The following is an 11318-nucleotide window of genomic DNA, read 5'->3' as shown; positions in this document are numbered from 1 at the left end:
GGGCAAAAATGTTCTGTGGCACACCAAAGAAATATTAGAAACCACTGAAGTAGCAAGACCTGCTCTAAGTTTGTGAGTGTTGCAGAGAAGATTAAACCAAAGTGGCTCCTGTACAAGAAAAAAAGACTCAGCAAGACTGAGAGGGGTGGGAGGGAAAAGCCCTTTGCCATTTCACAGCTGATAAGCACAGTGCGAGCGGAGAGAGAAAATGTGAATGTGGCCGAAACCTCAATGCGTCAGGACTGCAACATCAGTCACGACACGAGCGCCGCATGCAGGAAATTACGCATGGACCTTCTGATTCACCCCCCCCCAGTACGCTCTTTCAATCGGGACCTATATGAGACATACTGTTGGTGGACGTGTGAGGAATTAGTGCTTTATTGCTCATATGACAAAGGGCGTCGAAGAAATGTGGCTCCACACAGCATTCAGTCAATTTTCAATAGACAGAAAACAGATGGACTTGTAATTGCTGAGGCTGTGTCAAATGAGCCACTAAAACACTCTTATGGGGCAATCACTGACAATGTCCTGCAGGGGCTGGCATCCTCGTCATCGGCGGAGGAAATCATCTCAGAGGTGAATGACCTTTCGGAGAAGTGGCTGGGGGTGTTTTGATAATAACGTCGGCAAACTCACAATTCATAACGTTATGATATTGACACACTTTATTCTTTAAAAAAAAATAAGGGTTACATTTAGTTCTATAAAAAGCATTCATATACACCTCATGAAGTTGGATTAAAGGAATGACGGAAACCAATTTATGTAATTTAGTCGCATATAAATCAAAATGGTGTAATTACACAACAGTTAGCAGGTCAGGATATTGTTCCCGTCTAAAATTAATAACCACTTGGCTCATAATGGCGATCTCGTCCATTTGCAGTTTAACCTGGCTGCTCATCCTGGCCAAATGAAGAATATTCTAATTACGTGTCCGTATTACTGACTGAGTCACTGACACATAATTGGGTAGATGAAGCCATTCAATTGTCTGTTTGGAAACCTTTTCTTAAAATTCTGAAATATCAGACCGTCGCTAGATATCCGATATGGAATAGTGTCATTTACACAACGTAATTTTGAGAAAACCAATCCCTGGCATTGCTTGGATATTCATAATGAAATAAAGCTAAACTATGTGTGTGGAGGGGTTGATTAAAAATGACTCAAACAAAAATGAATTATAATTAAATTCTGTGTGTCCATGTTTATGCTGAAAAAGTCCAGTTTCAGTTCATTTATAGTTCATGTAGAAGCTTCACCATATATGGTCCTTCCAATTCATAGCCCATCTTCCTGTAGTAGTTTCTTGTTCCTACACCTGGAAAGGAGAAGAAAAACAGTAATTTATCGAGGTAAGTGTTATTCATGAAACTGACAAAACTAGCAATAGACTACTAAGAAGTCTTATACTTCTAATTCTCACCTGAAATGACCGCCAATTTATTGGAGCCATGTTCATACGTGGCAATTTTCTCCGCTTCTTCCATCAACATCATCCCGAATCCCTAGTGAACCAAAATAAACCGGGTCAGTTAACCTACATTTTAACCAGAGTATCAATTTTTGCTGAATGTACCTGATGTTGGAATTTGCTGGGGTCTCGGCTACTGACCGGGACCACGCTACCGTACACGTGTAGTTCGCGGACGATGGACACGCCCCCTTTCAGTTCCGCCCGGAACGACTGCGGGGAGCACCGGCGTAGACGCAGCAGTCCAATTAGAATGTCCTGCTCGGGATCCTCATAAGAGAGGAAGGTCTCCCAGCTACCGTTGGCTACGTAGTCCCTTCGCACTAGCTCCACCTGAACACACCAGAAAACTCTGTAAGACTCTTTAATAAGAATAATTTCCGGATTCATTTCACCTACCTGGTAGGGTCGAACTTTGTGGTGGATCTCCTGAATTCCCACTTCTCTGGTTCTAACATCTCGACACTGCGCACAAAGAAAAATAAAACTGAAGTAGGATATGAAAAGAAGTACATTTCATGTTTGCTTAAGTTTGCTGCATCATGTGAAAGTACAATGTGAAGTCAAGGTAAAGTTGGCTGATAAATGTTGGAGGTTACCAGCAGGTCCTAGGGAGGATGATGATGCGGGTGTTATCAATCGGAATGAACTCAGGGGAGGTACTTCACTTCTATTCTATGCTCCATTGGTTCTGATCTATTCTCGGCAGGTTTATAAATCTGTCCTCTTCTCCTACCACTGCAGCTCAGGCAAATTCCGCAGTTAGCATCAATTTGATCTATGCTCTGAAGTCTTTGGTGATTCCGGTGAGTGTTTGGACTCCTTTTTTTAGTCTTTTAGTTTAATAGGGATGTCTCACCTCAGTGCCCATATCCTTCATTCTGGCTAAGGCCAACTCCCGTAGGTTTCCGTGCTCCACTCCGGAGCTCACCAATGGCATTGGGATGTCCCTAATGGGCGGAGACAGAGCAAATTATTTCAGAAAAGCAACACACAAAAAAACACACGCACAACCTTACAGAGGTAAACTTGATGCACTTACCTCTGCACGCGATAAACCCGTGTCCAGGGCGGCACCAGTGCAAGGATTCGGGCCACCAGGTCCACCAGGGTGCTGGGTGTGTAGCTCTTATAGCGGCCCGTCTTCCACAGCTCATATAGGCCCGTACCCCGAATAACCAAAGTCGGGTATAGCTTTAATCCATCGGGCCTGAATGCTGGATTCTCAAAAAACTCCTGAAAAAAAACAGACAAATTCCTTTAATTGTACCAATTAGATATCTTCAAAAATCAATGTTTTACATAATTTTAAATATCGTATTTTCCGGACTATAAGGCGAAGCCGACAGTGCGCCTTATGTATGGACCAAATTCCTAAATTTAAACTGGCCCGAAGCGTAGTGTCATGAAATCAATCATAAGTGGCCCGCTGAAGACTATGAATCATGAATCAAAAAGACTATGGATCATTATTTTGTGATTATAAAGTCATTTGTTGCGTCAAGTTGAAATAAAAAAGATAAAATGGAGAATGATTTGATTTGGATTAAAAATCTGACATGGTGCATTAATGGTGCGCTTTATAGTCCGGTGCGCCTTATATAAGGACAACGTTTTAAAATGGGCCATTCATTGACGTGCGCCTTATAGTCCGGTGCGCCTTATAGTCCAGAAAATACGGTAATATTTTAGCATAAAATAATGTACAAACAGCATTTACTATAGCTGTCAAACGTTTTTCTCTGAGGTTACTTCAGAAGAGATTAATTGAAAAGCATCTCGATATGACAAAAAAATGGTCCGTGAGCAAAGTTCCTGACACAAACATCATGAGCAAGCAATCCATTGTGTAACGCGGGCGTCAAAAACCGAGACCACTGGAAGACAGCCTTGACTTATTCAATAAAACCAAACAGATGAAGCAATCTGGATCAGTGCCGTGAATCAATATCATTTCTTGTCATTTGACACTTTTCTTTGCTGACTTCTACGATCGGCAATGTAAAAGTTTTGACAAGAATCTTAAAAATAAGTCGTCATCATTGTTCTCACGCTGCCGGGCACGAAACCTATTTGGGGTAGGATTGCGACCAAACTGCAATAATATTACAGTCCTACCTATAAAGGTGTCTGAAGATTATTCGGGTGGCTTTTAAATCTATATGATATTATTTAGTACTCGTATCATAGCTCTTACTGCTCATAGGAGAGGAACCCTGTTAAGGACGTCTCTCCCTGGACAGAGAGCATCTGTAAACGAGAGATAAGTGAGAGAGGTTCGCAAGCTAGAGGGGAATTGTAATCGAATTTCACTATCAGGACAACCATGGGAGACGCAAGGAGGATGCAGAGTTGTGCCACAGACAATTTTTGCCTGCAGTGACTGTCATCCGCTTTGACGGCTGCCTCTCGATGAGATCACATTATAAACAAATTGATTACATTTGATTATTATTACGAGACAAAAATGATATCCCGGCTTCCTCTGGGCTCATCGCGACTGGAGCTATGCCAATGAGGCTAGAATTCAATTTTGAAGGAGGATTCAAAATCTTTCCAGTGAAATCTCATCTGATGCTTGCGTCATATCGTAAGCGTTTGATTTGTTCTCGCTATTTAGATGATAAAAATAAATGGGATTTCAAGACGGCATTGTGGTAGCTCTCCTGCCTTGTGACATGAAGGTTCTGGTTGGGTTGATGGTTTGAATCTGTGTTTAACAAGCTCTCTGTGTTTGTGTGGGTTAGCTCTTAAAAATACTAATATTCAGGGACGGTTAGTTATCTTTTTTTTGTTTTTGAATTATCTGTAGGGGGGAAATCCAGGTTTTGAATGGCTTTACAAAGCAGTGAGTCACAACTTTTCAGAGATGAAAAAACATTTGAATAGTTTAAGAGACACTAATAAAAGAGATCGTGTTTCCAAACGCAAAGTGCTCAGACACTGACAAATTTCCATAAAAGCCGCAGGGGCGTGTCTCAATCTCACCGATTAGTTACACGTCTGTTTAGCATTGTGTTTCTTAATTACTTAATTTTTTTTAGTGTTGCTGAGCAAAAAAAAAGCAACCAAATAAGCAGAAATTGTTTAAGGTATCAAACCGAGTTGCTGATATCCTACAGTCACGCTCCGTTCTGATTCGTCACGTTCGCATTAAAGTCGCGTTTCCAATCAGAGCTGCGGTGAGCCTACTGTTGCGAGACATCTGACAGACTCGTCTTTTGAGTCACCTCACAGTCGTGATTGACAATGTGTTGCTATTTTGGATTCTACATGAAGGACTTCTTTGATACGACACCACTGTGCAGTAAGTAGTAATGACGCACAGTGAGGTGGAGCAAAATAAGAACTGACGATGCCATGAACAACAAAGCTAATGACTGATGCATCACCTTAATGACCCTGGATATCAACCTGAAAAAAATACTAAATACGTTTTTTTGCTGGGAGCACAGTGGAAATAATTTCAGGGTTACAAGCGGAACATTTCGAGGAGTGCAATATAAAATCAACTTGCATAAAAAATATTCCAATTTTCTTCTTATTTATTTACTGTCATACTGATCAGACGCAGCCACTCATCCCTAAAACAAAATTTCTTCTTCCCCCCCGCCATGATCTTTTCCTACAAAAACAATTTAGACTCATCATCAGCATTTGTCTCTTCAGGCAAAAGTAGTTTTTTTGAGTCGAAAGTAATCACTGAAAAGCAATCAGAAATGTTGATTTATGAGAAATTGCTCATGTGAGATATCAATATCCTTTTTTTTGTCAGGAAATATCACTTAAATAATGATACTTGTGTAATGTGAAAACATTTTAATGACAAAAAAAAACAATTTTTGAAAATGTTGCACCTTAATTTGGTGCAACGGCACAATAACACACAAAGGCACACTTGGATTTAATTTCTAGTGTCGCAAGTACCGATACCTTGAAACAAGACTGACAGCAGTACCAATACTGATACTGAAAATAATAATAATGTAGGTACTCACAATGAACTGCTCCACATCTCTCTCTATGCCGACATTGGGCAGGTCCGGCATCATGTGGGCCACAACTTTGAAGCCGGCGTCTTTTGCCAGGTGGAAAGACTCACATACAGCTCGAACTGTGTGGCCCCTGTGGTAACATGCCCACAAAAAAAACAAAAACATATACAGTCTGGCTAAGTCCGTGAAAACTCTTGCACTTAGCTCACTGACCTGTTTGTATCCCTGGCCACATCTTCATACACACTCTGGACACCGATCTCCAGTCTTGTGCAGCCGTAGCCCAACATGTCGCTCAGGTGTCGTTTCAGGCAGTAGTCGGGACGCGTCTCAATAGTGATTCCTACACACTTGGTGTTACTGCGCTCAGAGTACCTGTGGATGTATAAAAAATATTCAAATCAACATAACGTGCATCTTTTACTTTGACATTTTATTTCACGAATTACCATAGTTTGACAGAGACAACATTATTGGGGTAATTTAGCAACATCAATTTACAAGCTGAAAGGGTGCAAGGCTCATTACTCGCAGAGTTAACATTAACCTCACATTAAGGACATGCAGATGCAACAAAATTAATATGATAGCAAAAAAAAATGTGATTGCAAAGCACATAATGTTAAATGAGATATTAATGAGTATTTGCATTTTGTCAAAAGCGATCTAAATGAATTATTTCGAGAAAGTTTTGTAAATGCATACTTTCGGAAGATTGAATCAGTACCATCCTTTGAGTTATGATAACAACGAATGCAATACAGTATATGTACTGTGAAAGGTGTTCCTTGTAGTTAAACAGTAAGCCAAAAAGCATCATCAGCTAACTCAACATCTTTCAGCACATTATTTTGGTTTAATTGCCCCTGACTTTACGGTTATGATGGCTGTAATTGCTCTCATCCCAGATTGTAGAAAAAAAAACTTGAATAAACCCATTAACAAGCTGCGGTTTTAAGAAAGTTGCATTGAATTCATTTTTAACAGATACCTAGGACAATTCTCGTTGCATGTGGTTGGTATCCAGATTGTCAAATGAGAACATTATTGTGGAAAAAAAAAAAAAGACATTGGCTGGAGATATCGTTAATACCACTTTGAGTATTATCGTCTTTGTGAAAGATTATTTTTTTGGGGGGGTACAGCTCTTATTTTGGATGCTATGAAATTGTAAAAGGGGAGGTTGTTGCCAGTCAAACCCAAAAGTTCCTTTTTTTTTGTTCTGCAATCCTCTTATATCCTAATTTGTTTACAATTAAAGTGACACAAACTGTACTGACAGTTTTCTAACCAAAGTTTAGCAGAAGCCAAATTGTGTAATTTTAGGTATTTAAAGCCAAATGAATCTTTCCATGACGTATAGCATAGGTGGAAAAATATTTTTTGGCTAGCCCATTTTTAACTGTGAAGCTAGATTTTAGCATCTGGTTCAAATTTATCCAGCACTATCATTTTTCAGACCAGTTCGACCATAAAAGACCAATTTCAAATGGCACATATTGTGCACAGCATCATCAGTATTTTGGTAGAAAAAACAAAAACAAGTCTACCTCCCGAGTGCTCGAGAATAGAGCTTAAAAAAAAAAAAAAAAAAAAAAAGGATTTGCGATACCCCCCCTTTTTTAGACCAACGCAAGAATAGAGTACTCAATTCTTGAGTAGCACCGATACCAAACAGTAGAGTGTGACTATCATGATCAACTTTCAACAAGATTTTGAAATGTATTTGTGGCAATTTTTGTGAGGTCAGATGACGGAATACGAAAGGACCAAGAGAATCGGGCGCATCTGAGAGAGCTTGATTCGAGGTAGGTGAACACAAATATCATCACATCATCCTTTGATTTTTGCAATGACCATGAGCTCCCCTCACGCCAGCTCACATTTCTTCTGATTCTGTAGGCGGCTGTAGTAAACATCCATTTTTTACAGTCTGCTGGTTGATCTACACCAATTATAGGAGTTTGTGCTGGCAAGAGGACAATCAGATTGTGTGAAATGAATCAATAAAAACTCTATTATCTTGGGTGATTATCTCGCCGTATCTTGCTGATGTGAAAAGATTTGTAGAAGCGTGGTGAGAGGTGAGTGTCATAACATGGACACACACACACACATCTTATAAACACAAACACACATCACCAACTTGCGGCTGAAACTCCATAGCAATTACTACAATCAAAGCATCTTAACAAGGCCTGCCGATAGCTGATAAGCTTTATATACGTATGTACGCACACACACGGCAAACACATACTTATGCTGGCAAAATGACGCACAACCAAACCCCTCTTTGGTCTTATCAGTCTTTAGGGAAGTAAACAAACATAGTCTTGTGAAAAAGCTATTATTTGCTTCAACTCGTCTGACGTCATCAGCTCCACAACAAAATGGGTAATTCTACTTTGACTTTGAATCTTTCCCAAGTCATCTTAAAAGTCGCTACTCATCCATTCCGAGCAGGCGTGGGCGCAATTTCATTCAAAGCTCAGCACCTCGCTAAGCGAGAAATCAATGGAGGCAGCCCCAAAACACTCCCAGAGACGGCCCTATTTCTCCTGAAATTTGGATCAGACCTCGAATGGAGACTGTGCTGACACAGGCGTTAATTAAAGCTTCATATAATGGAATCGTTGCTGTTGTGGTGGGTTTGTGGCAAGAATCAAGGGGATCAGTTTTTGTGCATTGTGTGGTTAGAGTTCAGGGAACAATATATTTTAGACCAACTATAGCTAAGTCAGATAGTTAAACAGCGCTCTCTAGTGTACACATGGAATATTACATTCACTCAACCGGGCAGCAATTTATGAAATTTAAAAAAAAAAAAAAGGTGAGGTTGGCTTTTCAATTCCAAGTCAACATCATGCATTGTTTTTAAACATTATCCATTTTCATCAAAATGAATAATCAAAAAATAAAACCAAAACGTATATATTCATGTGATTGAGTGACAATATTCATGCAACTTTAGAGGCATTTTCAAATTATTATTATTATTTTTTTTTTTAATCAAATTGATGTGTGACAGTGGGGACCCTTTGATTTTGGAGTTTCCTTTTTCACTGATGTTATGACCACAAAAAAATAAATAATAATTTTAGGATTGTAATAGGGAGAAAAAAAATCTCTCGTGAAAGAGGCGTGATAAACATTTGTTACCTTACAGCCTCGGCCACATTGTTCGAAGTATGTCCAGACAAAGCGTCGTGAAGATTCCTGATGAAGTAATCTCTGTACTCTTCAGGCAGAGCCATAAATGTTCCACCCATCACAATGAATTCCACTTTATCCACAGTGTGGCCCAGTTGCTTTAGCTAGAGATAACATAAAATAAATATAAGGTTTGTCAAAAATAACAGTTACAGAATACCAAAAAATTATTAAATTCATATTAGATGGTAAACCAAATAAAGCTTCAAAGAGTCTTCCATTGCTCACATTGTGAATGAAAAATAAGACTTCAGCATTGTTGTAGTTTAGTTTAAGTAAAATAAAACCAGCTCAACAAGCTGAATGGGAGGAAAACTTGTCAGGAAAGTAATTTGCATACTGGGGCAATAAAGTTATGGCAACAGCGTCTGTTTACATGCCCCTCTTTGGCCAGTGGCATCAACCACCACGCCAAACACGTTTGACTGACCTGCTCCACACGATGCCTGGTCTGAAGGTAGGGATCATATCGCGCTCGAATGGCTCTCATTGAGGTGGGCTAGGACAAAGAAAAAAATCAATTAAAAAATGGTTAAAAGGCTAATAATTCCAAGACAATTAAAAATATGTAATAATAGTAATAAATAAAAGCACCAAATTTAGGGTGTCTATAAGTAGTGCTGTTACTACTGTGGCCCCTTATCATCAGCAGTTAAGTACGGAAAATAAAGGTTTTAAAACCTCATCTTACCTCATAACCAGTGTAAGATTGTGTGGAGTATTCAAAGTCTGAGTCCGGCCCACCAGGGCAGTACCTACAAACAAGAGCATGACAGACCATGTTGATAATAAAGTTATGGAATATGTACATAATGGGTACAGTGCAACCAATTCCGTACAGAACATTTAAGGTGAAAAAATATTTGCCCTCTTTGATTTTTGTTTCGCATAATTACCATACTTAAATGATTCGGATCATCACGCAGATCATTGTGTTAGTGTGATGAATATGCAAAAATTCTGAAATCAAAGAGGAACAAATACTTTTTCATAACAATCTTGCACGAGTCCTAACTTCAGGTTAAATTATATAATACCTAGCCAAAGAATTGGTTGAATTTGTTTGTGGATGTGAGAATGGTACAATTTGAAGGGCAGCTGTCACTTACACACAAATGTTGCCAGTGAAGCTGATGTGTGGACAACGATGTGGTTTGCACATCACAGCAACAACTGCAATCTGTCGAGACAGAAAAAAACCAACATCTCACTTTTGTACAGATTACAAGGAACTGTACATGCAATGTCAACAATGTTAATTACGATTCAAAGAGCTTCTTACCCCACTAGCTGTGCGGATCGGTTTGGCCTTTAGTTTGGGTACCAGAGCACGGCGATGTTGTGGAGGAACGGCAGCTATAATATCGACCAAACGGGGTTGAGCCTCCAGGCCATATTTCGCAGCGGTCTTTGTTTTCAATCTGTTAGAAAATATTTAAGTTGTGACAATAGCTGCAATGGGTGATATTTGTTGAAAGTTGAAACTTCATGATTTTTTTTATTTCTCACAACACCTTTGCTTAGACTTAAAGAATACCTGAAGAGTCAGGTGTGATACATACTTGTTAAGGTTGATGTCTTTTCCCTCTTCGTGTGCTTCAACCAACTGTTTGATGACATCGGCGATGGTCATCATCATCAGTTCAGCTCGACTGAAGGCACCTATCATGCAGAAATATCCAATCACAGTATAATTTACCAATTTATTACAAATTCAGAGGAGCAACAACACGCCAACGCTCACTGTGCACATTAAATAATTAAAAACAATGTAATCTTGTGGCAACAAAACAACTTTTTATTTAAACTGTAGAATTGGTAACCATGCTTCACACATCGTTTTAATCATGAGACATGCTGTTGATCGTGGATTTGTTAGCATTATCAAAGAGCTCCCGGACCTGGGGTGATAATTCAAACACTGACGTAAACTCACTCTTTTTCTTTGGTTTCCCCATTCTTCCGTATCTGTTATTCGTCTGTCGTCTGTATTCAATTGTGAAAAGAGTTTTACAGATGCGTATTGATCATGTGTGTAAGCAAAAATAGTAAACAACTCCACGTTGCATCAGAACACGGCTTGTCGTTCACCAAGTGGGACTGTCGTAAAGAGGCGTAAAAGAGCGTCTCATTAAAACCATTACGCTCAACCAGCTAAACGGGTTTACTTAATTGAATAAGATAATAACGTTTTAAAATTGCAATCACTTAACTCTTTCATGCCTCTGATGTCTACAGTGTGAGTCGTTTTTTTAAAAAGTATATTAATAGGGGATGGGGGGAGACTCGCATTCATCATATAGTCCACAGCAGTGACCAGCTAAAGTAAAAGTTGTTTTTCCTATAGTGTATTTATGCAAATAAACAAACAAATCAGAAGAGCTCCGCTAACAACGCATTTATTTATTTATTTTACAGGTAAACATTCAACCATGCAAGCAAAATATGGCAAAAATAACAAACTGTACAATTTGATATTGTTACTTGCACAAAGTATTCATAGTAAATGTCACAAACACACACGATAAAACTCACATGTAGAAAATACTATATCTGAGTTGTTGAAGCAAAGTAAAAACATGTGGTGGCTATTAGAATTAGAATCTTTAAAAAGTAAAGAACAGGACACG

At 39.1% G+C, this 11318-nt stretch overlaps 1 protein-coding gene across 1 annotated transcript; it reads right to left on the bottom strand.

Moving 5' to 3' along the window:
• Positions 1-648: 648 nt before the first annotated feature.
• On the bottom strand, positions 649-10804 carry elp3 (elongator acetyltransferase complex subunit 3). Its single transcript, XM_049756818.1, has 15 exons — positions 10625-10804; positions 10251-10350; positions 9971-10109; positions 9798-9868; positions 9380-9443; positions 9119-9187; positions 8638-8792; positions 5692-5853; positions 5482-5608; positions 2526-2719; positions 2343-2433; positions 1883-1948; positions 1589-1816; positions 1436-1517; positions 649-1330 (listed from the first exon to the last, which is right to left on the bottom strand). The coding sequence occupies exons 1-15, from the start codon at positions 10644-10646 to the stop codon at positions 1248-1250; spliced, it is 1653 nt and encodes a 550-aa protein (XP_049612775.1). The 5' UTR covers positions 10647-10804; the 3' UTR covers positions 649-1247.
• Between the last annotated feature and the right edge of the window lie 514 nt (positions 10805-11318).

This window comes from Syngnathus scovelli, chromosome 20 (genome assembly GCF_024217435.2).
Source record: "Syngnathus scovelli strain Florida chromosome 20, RoL_Ssco_1.2, whole genome shotgun sequence".
NCBI classification, from domain to species: domain Eukaryota; kingdom Metazoa; phylum Chordata; class Actinopteri; order Syngnathiformes; family Syngnathidae; genus Syngnathus; species Syngnathus scovelli.
The sequence above is the reverse complement of the archived record's forward strand: the minus strand, read 5'-3'. Positions and strand labels throughout refer to the sequence as shown.

What these genes read in the sequence shown, in the direction of transcription:
- elp3 (XM_049756818.1), bottom strand. Translation starts at nt 10,646, where the DNA reads ATGGGGAAACCAAAGAAAAAGA. An exon ending in AATCTTACACTGGTTATGAG is followed by an intron (nt 9,188 to 9,379) that starts GTAAGATGAGGT and finishes TCTTTGTCCTAG; the next exon opens with CCCACCTCAATGAGAGCCAT. An exon ending in CCAGGCATCGTGTGGAGCAG is followed by an intron (nt 8,793 to 9,118) that starts GTCAGTCAAACG and finishes TGTTATCTCTAG; the next exon opens with CTAAAGCAACTGGGCCACAC.